The sequence below is a fragment of the Pleurodeles waltl genome, chromosome 4_2 (genome assembly GCF_031143425.1).
Source record: "Pleurodeles waltl isolate 20211129_DDA chromosome 4_2, aPleWal1.hap1.20221129, whole genome shotgun sequence".
NCBI lineage: Eukaryota > Metazoa > Chordata > Amphibia > Caudata > Salamandridae > Pleurodeles > Pleurodeles waltl.
In genome coordinates, this window is record NC_090443.1 from 1,061,344,231 (window position 1) to 1,061,365,461 (window position 21,231).

General features: G+C 51.4%; 1 protein-coding gene across 1 annotated transcript; it reads left to right on the forward strand.

Annotated features, from left to right (window-relative positions):
- Nucleotides 1-509: 509 nt before the first annotated feature.
- On the forward strand, nt 510-1,695 carry LOC138294044 (olfactory receptor 10Q1-like). Its single transcript, XM_069233292.1, has one exon. The coding sequence runs from the start codon at nt 751-753 to the stop codon at nt 1,693-1,695; it is 945 nt and encodes a 314-aa protein (XP_069089393.1). The 5' UTR covers nt 510-750.
- Nucleotides 1,696-21,231: the final 19,536 nt, after the last annotated feature.

Sequence of the window (21,231 nt, forward strand, 5' to 3'; positions counted from 1 at the left end):
TCTTGCAGTGGAATTCTGTAGAGTTGAGTGGTGTGGAGGTGCACAACATATGACTGAGTGGCATAGAGTCGACTGGTGTTGAGTGGAGGGGCATAAAGTGGAATAGCATAGAATGGGGTGGTATAGAGTGGCATAATGTACAGTCGAATACTGTAGAGTAGAGAGGCATATAGTGACGTACAGTAGAGTGTCATAGAGTGACATAGCATAGAATGGAGTGGTGTGGCATTGAGAGGCATACAGTGGATTGGCAAACATGAGAGCTGTGTAAAGTGAAATGGTGTACACTGAAACAACATAGAGTTTAGTGGTGTAGAGTGTAGTGGCAAAGAGTGCAGTGTCATAGAGTATAATATTATCAAGTGGAGTGGAGTAGAGTAGAGTGACATACTATGGAGTGGCATAGAGTAGGGAAGTGTCAAGTAGCATAGAGTTTAATAGCATAGAGTGTTGTGACATACAGTGGTGTAGAGTTGACTGGCATACAGTGGAGTGGGGTAGAGTTGAATTGCACAGCATAGGGTGGCTTAGAATGTAGCGGGGAGGAGTGGTGTACAGTGCACTAGTGTAGAGTGGAGTGGTTTACAGCAGAGTGACTGGAGTAGATTGGAATAGGGCAGAGTAGAATGGCCTATAGTGGAGTGGTGTACTGTATAGTTGCATACAGTGAAATAGCATACACTATATTGGCATAAAGTGGAATAGAGTTTAAGTCTAAACATTGTTTTTTTTTTCTTTTAAACATGGCAGATGGGAAGTGTGAATCAAACCATGGTGACAGAGTTCATCTTCATGTCCTTCACAAATGCCTGTGAGCTGCAGATTGGTCTTTTCTTGCTCTTCTCCCTTCTCTACAGCATTATATTTCTGGGTAACATCAGTATCATTGTGCTAGTACAGATTGACAGTCGCCTCCATAAGCCAATGTACTTCTTTCTCTGCAGTTTGTCCTTCTTTGAGTTCTGCTACACCTGCAGTGTTGTGCCAAAGATGCTGGCCAACTTACTTGTTACCAATCCAACCATCTCCTTCATTGGCTGTTCATTGCAGATGTTCTTCTTCATCTCTCTGGGAAGTGCCGACTGCTTCCTTCTTGCAGTGATGTCATATGACCGGTACGTAGCCATCTGCAGCCCCTTGCGCTATAGCACAATCATGAGCATGCAGCTTTGCTTTAAATTTGTAGCTGCCTCCTTGGTCCTCAGCTTTTTGTTGTGCATGACACTGGTCATCCTTATATTCCACTTACCGTTCTGTGGGGACAACCACATCCAGCATTTCTTCTGTGAAATCCCTGTGGTGCTGACACTAGCCTGCATTGATACATCAGTCCATGAAGTCGCAGTCTTTATCGTAGGCGTGCTAGTCTTGATTATCCCATTTCTGCTAATTAGCATCTCCTATACCTTGATCATCTCATCAGTGTTGGGAATACGCTCCACCCAAGGGCGACGCAAAGCATTCTCCACCTGCACATCTCACTTGACAGTCGTTCTGTTGCAGTATGGCGTGGTCAGCTTCACCTACCTGCGCCCCAAGTCGCTTCACTCTCCAGAGCAGGACAGACTGGTCTCACTTGTGTATGTCTTTGGGACTCCTCTGTTGAATCCACTAATTTATACTCTAAGAAACAAGGAAATGAAGGCAGCGTTGAGAAAGGTGTTAAGCCGCAAATGGTGGTCTCCTCTAATGTGATAGGTTACAAAGAACCAAGGACCACACATTACACCTGTGAACAGGGTAAGTCACAGAGCTTGAGGAGTGGAACATGTGGATACACTGCTACATAGTTTAGCTGGTTGGCACCCACATGAAGATCTCCTTAAACCATTACAGCCCTTACATTGTTTGTTCCTCCTACTGTGTCCATGGAGAAGGAAAGGAGCAAGCTGGACGCAGTGAGGAGATTTAAAAAGAAGATTTCTAAGGCTTTTCCAGAAGGAGAAGAGGATTAGTGCTTTGTAAATTTCTGCAGAAGATTTCCAGATCTAATGCCCAGCATGTAAGCAAGCTTGCCTTAGTGTTTTGTACTTCTGTGCTCTTGAAAAGTCTAGTTGAAGGTTATCTTTGGGTCTGCTGATCCTAGTGCCACATGTATAAGAAAGGCTTCCTTCTAGAAAGCTGAGATAATAAAAGCTGTGTCTGAAGATGCTTGCAAGGTTTCTGGGACCTTAACATGTGAGGGTATAATTCCAGACAGTAAATGTCCTGTAAATATTTAGATTTATATACTGACATTCATTGTGTGACCTCTGGTGTCTCCTCAGGTTCTACACTGGCCAGCCTACAAGGTCATTAGAGGCAGAAGTTGGCTTGAACACAACTAGAACTCTTTGTGGCTTCTCTAACTCCATGAACATCACTCCTGTCAATATCCTCGGTTGTCTCCTTGAGGACAACGACTGCAGATGCTCAGTCTCACCAACAAGGCCATCCACCTCACTGATGTTCTGCTCTTTGAAAGCTTTTCCTAAGACAGACAAGAAACTCTCTCCAGAGCTCAAGGCTGAATCTCACCCAGATGATATGAAGACAGAACAGATGAACCAATCACACACGAGCGACCCAGGCCACACCACTCTAAATACAAGAAGTTGGCAAGATCATTGTTAAATATCTGTAGATGTCCTAAAACTCATCTCTCTCACAGGCTTCTTGTCAACGCCTCTTGTGTGCGGGGTATTGAGACCGGACCTAAACCTCTACCGGGCACGCCTCAAAGAGATATCACTTATTACCTTCACAAAATGTCCTATACAATATAGTGTTATCTAGCAGGGAAAAACTTGTGGTGGGAATGAATCATTATTCAGAGCTTCTTTTATCATTTGTGTATGAGAACCAGGCGGCACCAGTCCTGGAGCGTAGCACACACATGTTCATAAACTACACACAGCAACCCACAGACAGAAAACTTAATATATGATGCAATGTAAGTATATAGAACAGGACACAGGAGCAAACATGACAAAACATAAATAAAACAAAAATTTATGATAAAACAAGTGCATCATTCAATGAGACCAGCAGATTAAAACCTACGCGTGTCATAGACAGTGACAATGAACCAACGAAGGGACATTGTGCAATTTCACAACATTGACAAATACAGTAATCTGATATTTAGAATCCAGGTCTTTTTAATGAAAACAAATGGTTGAAAAGTCCTTTGAGAGAAATGTTGTGATTGAAAAAAACAGATTGAAAATGTATTATTATCATTACTCTGCACTTTTGTTTGAATGTCTTTTAGATTGAAATCATGTAATTCTAAATGACTCTGATACATTCTGGGACCACGCAAATAAATGGCTATTCTAGTTTCAGTGCTATTGCATTTGGGTCTCATCTGAGAGCCTATGCAGAGAAACTTTAAAAACTCTTAAGTATAACTAAGTGTTGGCTTAAGTTCAGTTATATTGCTGAGATTTTAATATAGTGTAATTAGATGATTTAGTGCATCACTTAGAGCTATGAGATGTCAGACACGAGAGGGCCCAGACAGCTTGTATTCTTCAACCAGAAGAGTCAGTAAAATATATGATATTAAGGAATTAACCTTAATGGGTGTATGATTGCTGATTCCTTAGGTAGACTATGTGATGTTAGTGAACGGTTATCAACCAGATACACTGACTGTAAAAAGAACCACAAAAAGCAATCACATAGTGTAGGAGGCTGGACTGGCTTGTAGTGAGTACCAAGGGGTACTTGCACCTTGCACCAGGCCCAGTTATCCCTTATTAGTGTATAGGGTGTCTAGCAGCATAGGCTGATAGATAATGGTAGCTTAGCAGAGCAGTTTAGGCTGAACTAGGAGACGAGTGAAGCTCCTACAGTACCACAAGTGTCATATGCACAATATCATAAGAAAACACAATACACAGATATACTAAAAATAAAGGTACTTTATTTTTATGACAATATGCCAAAAGTATCTCAGTGAGTACCCTCAGTATGAGGATAGCAAATATACACAAGATATATGTACACAATACCAAAATATGCAGTAATAGTATTAGAAAACAGTGCAAACAATGTATAGTTACAATAGGATGCAATGGGGACACATAGGGATAGGGGCAACACAAACCATATACTCCAAAAGTGGAATGCGAACCACGAATGGACCCCAAACCTATGTGACCTTGTAGAGGGTCGCTAGGACTATTAGAAAATAGTAAGGGTTAGAAAAATAGCCCACCCCAAAACCCTGAAAAGTGAGTGCAAAGTGCACTAAAGATCCCCAAAGGACATAGAAGTCGGGATAGGGGAATTCTGCAGGAAAGACACAAATCAGCAATGCAACAACGATGGATTTCCAGTCGAGGGTACCTGTGGAACAAGGGGACCAAGTCTAAAAGTCACAAGCAAGTCGGAGATGGGCAGATGCCCAGGAAATGCCAGCTGTGGGTGCAAAGAAGCTGCTACTGGACAGTAGAAGCTGGAGATTCTGCAGGAACGACAAGGACTAGGAACTTCCCCTTTGGAGGACGGATCCCCCACGCCGTGGAGAGTCGTGCAGAAGTGTTTCCCTGAAGAAAGACCGCCAACAAGCCTTGCTAACTGCAAATCATGCAGTTAGGGTTTTTGGGTGCTGCTGTGGCCCAGGAGGGACCAGGATGTCGCCAATTGCGTCTGGAGCCAGAGGGGGCGTAGAACAAGACAAGGAGCCCTCTCAGCAGCAGGCAGCACCCGCAGAAGTGCCAGAAACAGGCACTACAAGGATGCGTCAAATGGTGCTCACCCGAAGTCGCACAAAGGAGTCCCACGTCGCCGGAGGACAACTTAGGAGGTCGTGCAATGCAGGTTAGGGTGCCGTGGACCCAGGCTGGACTGTGCACAAAGGATTTCCACCGGAAGTGCACGAAGGCCGGAGTAGCTGCAAAAGTCACGGTTCCCAGCAATGCAGTCTGGCGTGGGGAGGCAAGGACTTACCTCCACCAAACTTGGACTGAAGAGTCACTGGACTGTGGGAGTCACTTGGACAGAGTTGCTGGATTCAAGGGACCTCGCTCGTTGTGCTGAGAGGAGACCCAAGGTACTGGTGATGCAGTTCTTTGGTGCCTGCGGTTGCAGGGGGACGATTCCGTCGACCCACGGGAGATTTCTTCGGAGCTTCTAGTGCAGAGAGCAGGCAGACTACCCCCACAGCATGCACCACCAGGAAAACAGTTGAGAAGGCGGCAGGATCAGCGTTACAGAGTTGCAGTAGTCGTCTTTGCTACTTTGTTGCAGTTTTGCAGGCTTCCAGCACGGTCAGCAGTCGATTCCTTGGCAGAAGGTGAAGAGAGAGATGCAGAGGAACTCGGATGAGCTCTTGCATTCGTTATCTAAGGAATCCCAAGAGACAGAGACCCTAAATAGCCAGAAAAGAGGGTTTGGCTACCTAGGAGAGAGGATAGGCTAGCAAAACCTGAAGGAGCCTATCAGAAGGAGTCTCTGACGTCACCTGATGGCACTGGCCACTCAGAGCAGTCCAGTGTGCCAGCAGCACCTCTGTTTCCAAGATGGCAGAGGTCTGGAGCACACTGGAGGAGCTCTGGGCACCTCCCAGGGGAGGTACAGGTCAGGGGAGTGGTCACTCCCCTTTCCTTTGTCCAGTTTCACGCCAGAGCAGGGCTAAGGGGTCCCTGAACCGGTGTAGACTGGCTTATGCAGAAATGGGCACCATGTGTGCCCATGAAAGCATTTCCAGAGGCTGGGGGAGGCTACTCCTCCCCTGCCTTCACACCATTTTCCAAAGGGAGAGGGTGTAACACCCTCTCTCAGAGGAAGTCCTTTGTTCTGCCATCCTGGGCCAAGCCTGGCTGGACCCCAGGAGGGCAGAAGCCTGTCTGAGGGGTTGGCAGCAGCAGCAGCTGCAGTGAAACCCCGGGAAAGGCAGTTTGGCAGTACCAGGGTCTGTGCTACAGACCACTGGGATCATGGGATTGTGCCAACTATGCCAGGATGGTATAGAGGGGGCAATTCCATGATCATAGACATGTTACATGGCCATATTCGGAGTTACCATTGTGAAGCTACATATAGGTAGTGACCTATATGTAGTGCACGCGTGTAATGGTGTCCCCGCACTCACAAAGTCCGGGGAATTGGCCCTGAACAATGTGGGGGCACCTTGGCTAGTGCCAGGGTGCCCTCACACTAAGTAACTTAGCACCCAACCTTTACCAGGTAAAGGTTAGACATATAGGTGACTTATAAGTTACTTAAGTGCAGTGTAAAATGGCTGTGAAATAACGTGGACGTTATTTCACTCAGGCTGCAGTGGCAGGCCTGTGTAAGAATTGTCAGAGCTCCCTATGGGTGGCAAAAGAAATGCTGCAGCCCATAGGGATCTCATGGAACCCCAATACCCTGGGTACCTCAGTACCATATACTAGGGAATTATAAGGGTGTTCCAGTAAGCCAATGTAAATTGGTAAAATTGGTCACTAGCCTGTTAGTGACAATTTGGAAAGAAATGAGAGAGCATAACCACTGAGGTTCTGATTAGCAGAGCCTCAGTGAGACAGTTAGTCATCACACAGGGAACACATACAGGGCACACTTATGAGCACTGGGGCCCTGGCTGGCAGGGTCCCAGTGACACATACAACTAAAACAACATATATACAGTGAAAAATGGGGGTAACATGCCAGGCAAGATGGTACTTTCCTACACATAGCAATGTGTTAATCATTCTCTCTAAATGCAAAATTTTTAAGTATTTGTATTGCTTTTAAATTTCTTGACATCATTGTACTGTACAGTATTGTACTTTCATGGCCTAGTTTCAACTAGACTGAATAAAGTTACTTGAATGATTGACTTCTCAATCTTGGGGAGCACTGCCCGAGAAGTGGGGGTGATTGGGTTGGTTCCACTAAAAGTTAACGGCTTACTAATTAAAACATCCTGCAGCACAGCAAGCCACCCTGTTGGAATGCGTGACAGGGAAGGGGCAGGAATGTGCCGTACTAATACAGTGCTTTTCTGTCTGTCCCCCGCGGTGGCGCACAATGTGCTGCCAAGCACCAACGCAGGCTCCTGTGCACCGTGATGCGAGGGTGTCTGCATTGCACGCAGGATTGTTTTGAGCAGGAAGGGACACCTTTCAGCACACAAACTATCCTCGGAGGCATTTTTCTTTTTCTATGTGTGCTGCAGATTGCAGAAAACATAGAAGGAGAAAGTAACGATTAGAAATAAATATTTCTCCACTTTATGCCTCAGCTGTGGCATTTTGACACATTCCCAGGTCTACCAGCAATGGTAAATCTGTAAATGCACCAACATCTACCGGTGGATGTGTGGGAACATCTCCCCAGGGCAGAGTATCGCAACACAGTGATTTGTGCTGCTTTGGTTTACTCTGGATTTAATAAACCACTCAGGGCAACTCAAGGTGGCTGTGCCTGGCTTGATTATTCTAAATTAAGAGTTGTGTCGCTCTGGCACCCGTGGTGTGGTACAAAGACTTTAATAAATGTGCCCCTTAGTATGAAGGGGGGGAGGGTGACCGTCTTCCACGTCATGATGAACCAGGCACAGACACCACTATGTCTGTGACTATGTTCAAATAAAGCAAACCCTTTTTTAGGTTGAGCATGGCAGAGCGCAAGCGCTACTTTTCCAGGTGTTTTGCCCTCCTCGACAACACCGGCCAACCACGCAGCTCTGTGTTTTCAGCATGGTTTCTAGATTACTTTACAAACCCAGCACGATCGCGCTCAGTAGTATTGGAGCTATTTGCAAGCCGACTTGTTTACTTCCAGTGTTTATTACTCTTTCTTGTATTTTCTGTGACATATGAACGTAAATGCATTTTTAAAAGCATATGATTGCTCATGTGTCTTCGCTCGTGTTTGTTGTTTTAACTTTGTTTTTACGTAGTGTTTGTTTATTTTTTGTTTCTGTCGCAGTTGTGTGTAAATGTATTTTACAAACCAACTCGTTGTGTGTTTATATCGTAAACGGAGGTGTAAAGGGATAAAATAAGCAGATAAACATACAAAAATACATTTACGTGGAACTAGACATCAAACAAAATATAATGTTATATTGTAGCAAGTGTAATAAAGCACTATAATGTAGCAGCGCTTTCTTTTGTGATTGCCTTTGTACACAAGAGAAAGCTATGCTACATTATAGCGCTATATGCGCTTTTCACTTGTGCTTCCACCTGGAACAAAACCACTGTTTTAAGTGCACACCATAGACATGTACATGTTCCAAAGGCAATCTCAAAAGAAAGTGCTGCTATAATATAGGTCGCTCCCCCTGCCGCTGCAGCTCCTCCAAGTTCCCGAGTTCCTGTGTTCCTGAGACCCACCTAACTGTAAGTACCCCCCTCCTCCCAGCCCCTCGCCCTGCCCCGCGCCACTCACCTTCTCTCCTGCTCCTGCTTCTTTTCCTCCTCTCTGTCTCTTCCTCCTCGCCCCCCCCTGCAATCTTCTTCTGTGTTCTTCTGTTCTTCCCTTCTGTTCTTCTGTGTTCTTCCGGTCTTCTGTGTTCTTCTTCTCTGTTCTTCTCGGTGCTTCTGTGTTCTTCTTCTCGGTTCTTCTGTGTTCTTCTCTGTTCTTCTCTGTTCTTCTCTGTTCTTCTGCTCTTCCGATCTTCTGTGCTTCTGTCTTCTGTTCTTCTGTTCTTCTGTCTTCTGTTCTTCTGTCTTCTGCTCTTCCGGTCTTCTGTTCTTCTGTTCTTCTGTTCTTCTGTTCTTCTGTCTTCTGCTCTTCTGTCTTCTGCTCTTCCGGTCTTCTGTTCTTCTGTCTTCTGTTCTTCTGTCTTCTGTTCTCCTGTCTTCGGCTCTTCTACCTCCTCCGTCTTCTTCCCCCGAGCCTGCCCTCCTGCTCCTTCCTCATCCCCCTCCCTCACTCGCCTCCCCCTCTCTCACCCCTAGCTAACCCGTTCGCTATCTACCTCCCTCACTCCTCCTATCTTCCTATCTCTCTAGCTCCCTATCTCACTATCTAACTCCCCCACTCTCCACCTCCTCCTACCTACCTATCTGTCTATCTATCTATTTCCCTATCTATCGACTTCTCCATCTATTTTCTCTATCTATTTCTCTATCTCTCCCCCCCTCCCGCCACCCCCTCTACTACCTATCTCCCTATCCTCTCACTCTACCTCTCTCCCTCACCCACCTCTACAACCCCCCCTCCCCTATCTTCACAACCCTACTCCTATCTCTCTCCCTAATCTCCAAACCTCCTAACACTCACCCTCCTCCACCCTAAACCCCCTCCCCCAGCTCCTCTCACTCTACCTGTCCCCCCCCCTCCCTCGCGCTTTCCCGCCGCGACCTCCTGCACGCCCCCGCCCCCCAGCTCCCATTCGCCCCCAGCTGACCCCTCCCCCCCCTCCTACCTCTTATGGCGCCCGTCCGCGCCTGGCCCGCGCCCAGCGCCACGACCCCTGGTCCCCAGCTCCCCCAAGCCCCGCTGATCCACTACGACCCCACCACCCTCCACGCCCTCAACCCAGGGCGCTCCAAAACCTGCTTCCTAGCTCACCCCAAACGCACCCATGGACCCTTCGCCTGCAACTCCTGCAAACGCATCTTCCACCACGCAACTACCACGACCACAAGCCCACGCGCCATCAACCACCTCAAGTGCATCCTGATCAACGCTCGTTCCGTCCACAAGCACGCCGTTGAACTTTGGGACCTCCTGGACTCCACAGCCCCGGACGTCGCCTTCATCACGGAGACATGGATGAACGCCTCCTCTGCTCCAGACATCGCTACCGCCATCCCCGAAGGCTACAAGATCTCCAGAAAAGACCGCACCAACCAAGTAGGAGGAGGTGTCGCCATCATCTTCAAAGACTCCATCAGCGTCACCACCTCCACCGAAGACCCCCCCCCTCGCCGCTGAACACCTGCATTTTCAGATTCGCACCGACCCAAGGACCACCCTCAGAGGATCCCTCGTCTACCGTCCTCCCGGACCTCGCGCCTCTTTCAGCGACGCCATCGCCGACTTCATCTCCCCGCACGCCCTCGCCTCACCGGACTACATCCTCCTAGGCGACCTCAACTTCCATCTGGAACAAAACAACGACCCCAACACCACCACCCTGCTCGACAACCTCGCCAACCTCGGCCTCAAACAACTGGTGAACACCGCCACCCACATCGCCGGACACACGCTCGACCCTATCTTCTCCGCCAGCAAACACGTCTTCTTCAGCCACACCTCTGCCCTACACTGGACCGACCACAGCTGCGTCCACTTCACATTCCGATGCGAGACCTCCCACCTCCGCACTCAACCCATCCCTCATCGACAGTGGAACAAGATCCCTGAAGAGCAACTCTTCTCCGCTCTCGCCACCAACCAACCCACCCTCACCACCGACCCCAACGACGCAGCTCTCAACCTCACAAACTGGATCTCCAACTGCGCTGACAACCTTGCTCCCCTCAAACGCACGCATCGACAGACCAACACCAAAAAACCTATCTGGTTCTCTGACACCCTCAAAGAATCAAAGAAAACTTGTCGTGCCCTTGAGAAGGCCTGGCGCAAGGACCACACCGCTGACAACATGACCGCCCTCAAGAACGCTACACGCGAACACCACCACCTGATCCGCACTGCCAAAAGGAACTTTTTCACCGACAGACTAGACAAAAACAGCCACAACAGCAGAGAACTCTTCAGCATCGTCAAAGAGTTCTCCAACCCCAGCGCCAGCGCCAACGCCGTCACGCCCTCACAGGATTTGTGCGAATCCCTCGCCACTTTCTTCCATCGCAAGATCAGCGACCTCCACGACAGCTTCGGACACCAGACCCAACCATACACCACTGAACCCGCTTCCCCGGACATCACCCTCAACAACTGGACCCACATCAACACGGAAGAAACCAAATCCATCATGAACTCTATCCACTCCGGCGCCCCTTCGGACCCCTGCCCGCACTTCATCTATAACAAAGCCGACGACATCATCGCCCCGCACCTCCAGACCGTCATCAACTCTTCTTTTTCTTCTGCTACCTTCCCCGAATGCTGGAAGCACGCTGAAGTCAACGCCCTACTAAAGAAACCTACGGCTGACCCAAGCGACCTGAAAAACTTCCGCCCCATCTCTCTTCTACCTTTCCCAGCCAAGGTAATAGAAAAGACCGTCAACAAACAGCTGACCACCTTCCTGGAAGACAACAACCTGCTCGACCCTTCACAAACCGGATTCCGAACCAACCACAGCACGGAAACCGCCCTCATCTCAGTCACAGACGACATCAGAACCCTGATGGACAACGGTGAAACAGTCGCCCTCATTCTCCTCGACCTCTCGGCTGCCTTTGACACCGTCTGTCACCGCACCCTAATCACCCGCCTACGCTCCACCGGGATCCAAGGCCAGGCCCTGGACTGGATCGCCTCCTTCCTCGCTAACCGCTCCCAAAGAGTTTACCTCCCTCCGTTTCGCTCAGAACCCACCAAGATCATCTGCGGCGTACCTCAAGGCTCATCGCTCAGCCCGACACTCTTCAATGTCTACATGAGCCCCCTCGCCGACATCGTACGCAAGCACGACATCATCATCACCTCCTACGCCGACGACACCCAACTTGTACTCTCCCTCACCAAGGACCCCGCCAGCGCCAAGACCAACCTACAAGAGGGTATGAAGGACGTCGCAGATTGGATGAGGCTCAGCCGCCTAAAGCTGAACTCTGAAAAAACGGAAGTCCTCATCCTCGGCAACACCCCGTCCGCCTGGGACGACTCCTGGTGGCCCACGGCCCTCGGCACCGCACCGACCCCCGCAGACCACGCCCGCAACCTCGGCTTCATCTTGGACCCTCTTCTCACCATGACCAAGCAAGTCAACGCCGTGTCCTCCGCCTGCTTCCTCACTCTCCGCATGCTCCGTAAGATCTTCCGCTGGATCCCCGCCGACACCAGAAAAACCGTGACCCACGCCCTCGTCACGAGCCGCCTGGACTACGGCAACACCCTCTACGCCGGGACCACAGCCAAACTCCAAAACCGCCTGCAACGCATCCAAAACGCCTCGGCCCGCCTCATCCTCGACGTACCCTGCAACAGCCACATCTCCGCACACCTGAGACACCTGCATTGGCTCCCAGTCAGCAAAAGGATCACCTTCCGTCTTCTCACCCACGCACACAAAGCCCTCCACAACAAGGGACCGGAATACCTCAACAGACGCCTCAGCTTCTACGTCCCCACCCGCCCCCTCCGCTCCACTGGCCTCGCACTTGCTGCCGTCCCTCGCACCCGCCGCGGAGATCTTTCTCCTTCCTGGCGGCCAAGACCTGGAACTCCCTCCCCACCAGCCTCAGGACCACCCAGGACCACTCCGCTTTCCGGAGACTCCTAAAGACTTGGCTGTTCGAGCAGCGATAACACCCCCTTTCCCCCCTAGCGCCTTGAGACCCGCACGGGTGAGTAGCGCGCTTTATAAATGTTAATGATTTGATTTGATTTGATTTGACTTTATTATAGTTGCACACTATAAAATTATAATATAATATATATAGCAACTGTAATAAAGCGCTATAATGTAGCAGCGCTTTCTTTTGAGGTTACTTTGGAATGTGCACTTCTCCATGTTTTGCACTCACGTTGCAGAATATAAGCACTGGTTTTATCCAGGTGGTAGCACAAGTAATAAAACGCTACATGTCGCAGGTGTGTTTAAATACATTTTAAACAACACATTTTTGTGTTTATACGGTAATAGGAGCTGCGTGGTGACAAAATAAGCAGATAAACACGCAAAAGGTTGCTTTTAAAAATACATATATGCGGAACGTGACATCAAACAACATACATGCACACATATACATGCAAGAAAGCACAGCTATATTATAGCGCTTTGCGCGCGGTATCACTTTTGCTGCAGATAGAGGAGGAAGGTACATGGAAGTGCTTCAGTTATAATCAGGATCACTGGAATTATGTGGCAGGAAAGCACCACATTACAAGGCAGGGTTGACCAATTTATGTGGCAAGAAAAGTCCAATTAGGCATTTATAATGCCAATAGTTCTAACTCTCGCAAATTGAGACCCGTTGCATTGCAAATGCTTGTTTGAAATGTAGCCCGTTTTCTTAAAGGAACCAAGGTTGTGTTTAAAAATGAAGCTCTAATTTGAAAAGTCTCACAGAGTTAGCACTTTTAGGGGGTCATTACAACATTGGCGGTAAAAGGCGCTTACTGCCGTGCAGAAGACCACCAATACACCGCTGCGGTCGTGGAAATCCGCAACAGCTATTATGACCCACATCTCGGAATCCGCCGAAATTCAGACACCCACACAAGTCCGCCACACTAAAGGTCAGTGATAAACTGGCGAAAACAAAACCTCCACCGTCACGCCAACAGAAACACTCCCATGCTATCACGATCCACGTGGCGGTCTTTCAACCGCGGTATTCCATTGGCGGTACACAATGCCGCGCTCAGAATACACACACATCTCCAAAACACTGCCACATTGGACAATTCGAAATACAAACACCTGACACACATACAAACTCCACTCCCACAAATTCAATACTGTATAAAACACACATCCACATCACCCACAGACCCCTATGACCAAAAATGTTGACGAAGGCCAGAGAGACTGCACAGCATAGACAACCCCACCGCACAGAGGCACACAACACCATCACCCACACAACATCCACACGCAAAACACTACACACCACTACACATCACCACACTCATCACCACATACACCACCCCACACACTACCTACACCACCCCATCTCACGGCAAAGACACCCCAGGTTCTCAGAGGAGGAGCTCAGGGTCATGGTGGAGGAAATCGTACGGGTAGACCCACAGCTATTTGGAGCACAGGTGCAGCACACCTCCATTGCTAGGAAGATGGAGCTATGGCGAAGAATAGTCGACAGGGTCAACGCAGTGGGACAACACCCAAGAAATCGGGAGGACATCAGGAAGAGGTGGAACGACCTATGGGGGATGGTGCGTTCCGTGGTCTCCAGGCACAACATCGCGGTACAGTGGACTAGCGGCGGACCCCCACCTCCTCCCCCACAACTAACAACATGGGAGGAGTAGGTCTTGACCATTATGCATCTTGAGGGCCTCGGAGTAGTCGGTGGAGGAATGGACTCTAGTAAGTCTTAACTATCATATCCCCCACCCTACCTGCATGGTATCACAGACCCCCACCCTCACCCCCTCCCCTATCACTCCAACTCCTCACTAATGTACTAATAACACAAACCACCCATCCCAACACCAAGCCCTGCATGACACAACAAAGCATGGACACCCCTCACTAAAGCATGCCCACTGCACATACCCATAACACCCCCCTCAACCATAATCACACAAGCCCCCACACAGGAATGCTAGCACTGGGGTACATACTCACCCACCCATTGCACACCATGACACACACACATGCAATAATCATGCTTTTACACCCCTTCAGGACCACTACCCAACGTCACCAGACAGGAGGGTCCAGACGTCTCTACCCCACCCACAGAAGAGGCCCACAGTGATGACAGCAGCTCTGGCCAACTGGATCCAGATGACCAGCCCGGACCATCGTGGGCCTCGCGACAGTCGGTTCCCCTCGCACAGGCACAGCCCACCACAGACCTTCCACCCTCTGGTAACACCAGCACAGCACCCACCCAGCGGGCCCATACCTCCGTCCCCAGGACACGTCAATCAGCTGTGTGTCCACCACTACAGGGATCCCAGGATAACCCACCACCCCAACAACAACAGGGACCTGGGGGCAGTGGTAGTGAGCACACGGTCCAGGGGACGGAGGCCCAGGAACACAGGGGAACTGGGAGGGCTGCTGTGCAACAGGGGGCGGACAGGCCAAGGGAACCCACTCTCCGCGAGGCCCTCTCCTCCATCATGGGAGCCTACCACCACTCCCAGGAGACGATGGCTACGGTCCTGGCCAAGTTCCATGAGACCCAGCGCATGCAGGAGGAACAGTATTTGGGGTTCAGGGAGGAACTCAGAACCATCAGCTCCACCCTGGGCACCATCGTAGGGGTGCTGAAGGAGATACTGAACACCAGGAGGGACACCGTGGCACTCCAAGGGGCCCCTGACACTAGCTTGGACGATGAACTGCCCACCACCTCCGCCGGCGCTAGTGGACAGGACGCCCCGCCACAGGACCACCACACCAGCACCCCACCCCCTGCAGACGGAGAACCACCCCACAAGCGGTCCCTGAGATCCAGGAACAGGACAGAGCACGATCAATCAATCAATCACTGCATTTGTAAAGCGCGCTACATACCCGCGAGGGTCTCAAGGCGCTGGGGAGGGGGGGTGCTACTGGTCGAAGAGCCTGGTCTTGAGGAGTCTTCTGAAGGCCAGCAGGTCCTGGGTCTGTCGTAGGATGGTGGGGAGAGTGTTCCAGGTCTTGGCGGCGAGGTAGGAGAAGGATCTGCCGCCGCCGGTGGTTTTTGGGATGTGCGGGACTGTGGCGAGGGCGAGGTTGGCTGAGCGGAGGCTTCGGGTGGGGGTGTGGAAGCTGAGTCGGTTGTTGAGGTAGGTGGGTCCGGTGTTGTGCAGTGCTTTGTGTGCATGGATCAGGAGCTTGAAGGTGATCCTTTTGTTGATGGGGAGCCAGTGCAGGCCTCTCAGGTGGAGTGTGATGTGTCTGGGGCGGGGGACATCGAGGATGAGTCAGGCCGAGGCGTTCTGGATGCGTTGAAGTCGTCTCAGGAGCTTGTTTGTAGTTCCTGAGTAGAGGGCATTCCCGTAGTGGAGTCTGTTGGTGATGAGGGCCTGGGTAACGATTTTTCTCGTGTCGAGGGGGATCCATTTGAAGATCCTGCGGAGCATACAGAGGGTGTTGAAGCAGGACGCGGCGACAGCGTTGACTTGCCTGGTCATGGAGAGAGTGGAGTTGAGGATGACCCCCAGGTTGCGTGCGTGGTCCATGGGTTCCGGGGCTGTGCCTAGTGACGTGGGCCACCAAGAGTCATCCCAGGCTAATGGGGTGGGCCCGAGAATGAGGACCTCCGTCTTGTCTGAGTTCAGCTTCAATCTGCTGTCCTTCATCCAGTCGGCTACGGCCTTCATTCCTCAGTGGAGGTTAGCTTTGGCGGTGTGGGGATCTTCGGTGAGGGATGTGATCAGCTGGGTGTCGTCGGCGTAGGAGATGATGTTGAGGTTGTGTTGTCGTGCGACGTGGGCGAGGGGGGCCATGTAGATATTGAACAGTGTCGGGCTGAGGGAGGATCCCTGTGGGACGCCGCAGATGATCTCGGTGGTTTGGGAGCGGAAGGGTGGGAGGCGGACGCTCTGGGTTCTGCCGGAGAGGAAGGATGTGGTCCAGGCCAGGGCCTTCTCTTGGATACCGGCGTCAAAGAGGCGTGCTAATAGGGTGCGGTGGCAGACCTTGTCAAAGGCTGCTGATAGGTCCAGGAGGATGAGGGCGGCTGTTTCTCCTTTGTCCATCAGGGTCCGGATGTCGTCAGTGGCGGCGATGAGGGCGGTCTCGGTGCTGTGGTTACTGCGAAAACCGGATTGGGAAGGGTCCAGGATGTTGTTAACTTGGAGGTAGCGGGTCAGCTGTTTGTTGACAATCTTCTTGGTCACTTTTGTCAGGAAAGGGAGCAGGGAGATGGGCCGGAAGTTCTTGAGGTCCTTGGGGTCCGCCTTGGGCTTCTTCAGAAGGGCGTTGATCTCGGCGTGCTTCCAGCTTTCTGGGAAGGTTGCTGTCTCGAAGGAACAGTTAATTGTTTTCCAGAGGTGGGGCGCGATGGCTGCGCTTGCTTTGTTGTAGACGTGGTGAGGGCAGGGGTCCGATGGGGATCCGGAGTGGATGGAGTCCATGGTTTCGATGGTGTCTTCGTCGCTAATGCTGGACCAGACGGTCAGGCGACTGGTGCAAGTGGTAGTCGCAGGGGTGGTGGACTCAGTGGTGGGTGCGGGGGGGTCGGGGTTGAAGCTGTCGTGGATGTCGATAATCTTGCGGTGGAAGAAGGTGGCCAGGGAGTCGCATAGGTCTTGAGATGGCGGGATGTCGTTGGTGATGGAGCTGGGGTTGGAGAGTTCTTTCACGATGCTGAAGAGCTCTTTGGTGTTGTGTGCGTTGTTGTCTAGGCGGTCCTTGCAGGTGTGCATGGAGATCCGGAGGTCCTCAGTGAACCAGGAGGCTTTCTTGTTGGTGTGGTTGGTTGTAGAGGTCTTGAGAGGGGCAAGGGTGTTGGCGCAGACGTTGATCCACTGTGTGAGGTTGGTTGCGGCGGTGTCTGGGTCGGTGGGGTCGGTGGGTGGTCTCAGGGCGAGGGCGGTAGTCAGTTGGTCCTCGGTGACCTTGCCCCAGCAGCAGCATGGTAGCTGTTGGGTGAGGTGGTGTGTGGTGGGTTTTCTGAAGGTGAAGTGGACGCATCTGTGGTCGGTCCAGTGTGGTTCGGTGGTGTGGTTGAAGGAGATGTGGGGGATTGCGGAGAAGATGGGCCGAGCGTGTGTCCAGCGGCATGAGTAGGTGTCGTTACGAGCTATTTGAGTCCGAGGTTGTCGAGGTTGTCGATCAGGGCGGTGGAGTTGGCTTCGTTGTTGTTCTCGAGGTGGAAGTTCAGGTCCACGAGGAGGATGTAGTCCGTGGAAGCGAGGGCGTGGGTGCTGATGAGGTCGGCGATGGCAAGACCCCCTCCAAGAAATGAGACCACCCTGATTGTCATCCCACTGTCCCACTTTGTAACCCTGTCCATATTGGAACTGCCCCAGCTCCACTTCCTATGCCCATATGGGCAGTGCACCTGTGAGACTAATAGACATTCCTCCACCATCACCCCTCACCATTTTACCACCCCCCTCCAATATTTAGCACTTCAATAAACACCCTTGAAGCACAAAACAATCTGGAGTCAGTCTGTGATTTTGAAAATGTGTATTAGCAATGACAGAGACAAAATCCGTTCTCAAATGTCATGTCAACATACCTATGTCACACATGACAAGTCCATGAGGGATGTAAGCAGATGACACACGTTGGTAACCACACCTGTGAAACCGTAATGGAAATGTGCAACTCAGTTACCATATACTGGTTGAAATTGACAGACAGGATAGAGGTAGAAGTGTGAAAGTACATGTAGTAGGCAGGAATGTGTTCTCACCTGTGTGTCACTGTAAATATTGCTGGATAACTGAGTCCCTGTTGTCAATGTCTTCTTCCTCTGCTTCCTCCTCATAACTGTCCACAGGCTCCACAGCTGCCACAACACCGTCCTCTGGAACATCCTCCTGCAGAAAAGGCACCTGGCGTTGCAAAGCCAGATTCCTCACTGGGGTCAGTAGCCATGACAGGTTGGGGTAACCAGAGTCCCCTAATAGCCACACACGGTGCCTCTGGAGTTGACCCATCACATAAGGGATGCTGCTAATCCACTGGATGTAGGCGTCATGCACTGAGCCAGGTAACATAGCATTTACCTGGGAGATGTACTGGTCTGCCAAACATACCATCTGTACATTCATCGAATGATAACTCTTCCGGTTCCTGTACACCTGTTCGCTCCTGTGGGGGGGGACCAGAGCTACATGGGTCCTATCAATGGCACCTATGATGTTGGGGATATGTCCAAGGGCATAGAAGTCACCTTTAACTGTAGCCAAATCCTCCACCTGAGGGAAAACGATGTAGCTCCGCATGTGTTTCAGGCGGGAAGACAACACTCTGGACAACACGTTGGAAAACATAGGCTGGGACATCCCTGATGCCATGGCCACTGTTGTTTGAAATGACCCACTTGCAAGGAAATGGAGCACTGATAGCACCTGCACTTCAGGGGGGATCCCTGTGGGATGGCGGATAGCTGACATCAGGTCAGGCTCCAACTGGGTACACAGTTCCTGGATTGTGGCACGGTCAAACCTGTAGGTGATGATTAAATGTCGCTCCTCCATTGTCAACAGATCCACCAGCGGTCGGTACACCGGAGGATTCCGCCATCTCCTCACATGTCCCAGCTGACTGTGCCTAGGAAGGACAACAGCGACCACAGAGTCAAACAACTCAGAGGTATGTACCCACAGTCTACACAGAACACGAAACATAATCCCAAAAGTTGTCTGTATGTGTGTTGAGTCCAGGCCTAGGTATGTGTGACGCAGTTGAAAATGAAGCCATGTGGGCCCCTGAAATGGCGGCTGCCTGACCTCTAAACTGGGACAATGGGATGTGAGGTAACTGCGCTGGCGTTGTACACTGTCGCAGTAGGCGGCCGAAGACAGCGGCGCAATGCTGCATTGGTTATCATTGGACCCTATGGGTACCAGGAGCCAATGACGAAGTGCCTAGGTGGTGATGATACGCACCGCCGCGGACGTCACCGCCGCGGACGTCACCGCCATTTTCTATCTGTTGAATCACTCGATACCTGATCTTCGACAGGAGAGGACCTACATTGCAAGTGCTGCTGTGACCTCGGTCTGGAAGAGACAATGGCTCGTGCGTTTGGGGAAAGGGCCCCTGCCTTCACTGCACAGGAGTTAGAGAAGCTCGTGGACGGGGTCCTCCCCCAGTACACGCTACTCTACGGTCCTCTAGACCAACAGGTGAGTACACAGGGAGCAAGTTGTATGGGCTATGCCTGTGTGGAGAGGGCTGGTTGTAAGAAGGAAGGGGCCACAGTTCTGCGTGCATGAAGGACTGTGAATGCTTGTGCCACATAGCAAGGGTAGGGATGTATGCCACTCACTTCAACGGTGCAGTTGGTAATGACTTCTCTTCTTCCCCTGTACATGTCATGTAGGTCAGCGCCCACCAGAAGAAGGATATTTGGCGTGCCATCGCAAAGGATGTCCGGACCCTGGGGGTCCACCAGAGACGGAGCACCCACTGCCATAAAAGATGGGAGGACATTCGCCGCTGGAGCAAGAAGACGGCGGAGGCTCAGCTGGGGATGGACTCCCAACGTGGGAGGGGTGCCCGTCGCACCATGACCCCCCTGATGTTCTGGATCCTGGCGGTGGCCTACCCTGAGTTGGATGGGTGCTTGAGGGCATTACAGCAGACACAAGGGGGTGAGTACAACATCATTCTGCGGAGTTTGCGCTCAGTGAAGGTGTCTGGGTGGGGGAGGAGGGCTGTGGGTTTCCCTAGGCCAGGGCGAGTTCCGTAGGCTAGGCCCCTCCGTAATGCAGGCCATGTGGCACTCCACCCCACCTTTGTAGAGTGCCAAGTACAGGTATACATGCCCCTGTGTCATCTATGTGTGCTGATGTCCACCATAGCCATGTAGGACATATCCCAGGAACTGCATCTGTAGAGCCCAACAGCGCGGCGTAGTGCAGGGGGCTGCTGTGTCTGTATTGTCCGCCAACGGTAGCGGTAAGCCATGCACTCAACCTGTCTTTCTTCTGTCGTCCCCCCCCTTTTTGTGCTCTCCCTGTTCTTGTGTGCATCAGCATCATCAGGCGGTAAAGTGGCACCGGAGCACGAGGGAGCTGCATCCCACATGGCAATGGAGGGCCACACCACGGATTCTGAATACACCAGTGGGACGGAGGGTGAGGGGAGCTTCACGGCGGTCACAGGATCAGCAACCAGCGACACGGACTCGTCCTCCGAGGGGAGCTCCCTTGTGGTGGCGGCAAAATCTGTGCCCCCCACTTCTATGGGTACAGCCGCCACCCCCCCTACCAGCACCGCCCTCCCAGCAGCCCCTCAGCCTTCGCCCCGTGCCCGCTCACCCAGGAGGGTGGGCATCACCTTCGCCCCAGGCACCTCAGCCCCTGCCCCTGTCACCTCTGCTGCCCTCAGTGAGGAGGCCATTGACCTCCTCAGGTCCCTCACTGTTGGGCAGTCTACCATTTTGAATGCCATCCAGGGTGTAGAAAGGGAATTGCAAAACACAAAAGCATTTTTGGAGGGCATTCATTCTGGTGAGGCTGCCCTTCATCGAGCCCTGCAATCTCTGGCCTCAGCACTGATGGCAGCCATTGTCCCTGTGTCTAGCCTCCCCCCTCCAACTTCCTCCACCCAGACCCAATCCCCTGTACCCCAGCCTATCCCAAGCACACCATCAGACCAGCCTGCACACACCTCAACACACAAGGGAAGCTCAGGCAAACATAGGCACCACACATCCCACAGGCACTCACGCAAGCATCACACACATACAGACACACCAACATCCACTGCCTCCACTGTGTCCCCCTCCTCGTCGTCTCCCTCCTCCCTCCCAGTGTCGTCTACACTCTCACCTGCATGCACTACCACTACAG

What these genes read in the sequence shown, in the direction of transcription:
- LOC138294044 (XM_069233292.1), top strand. Translation starts at nt 751, where the DNA reads ATGGGAAGTGTGAATCAAACCATGGTGACAGAGTTCATCTTCATGTCC.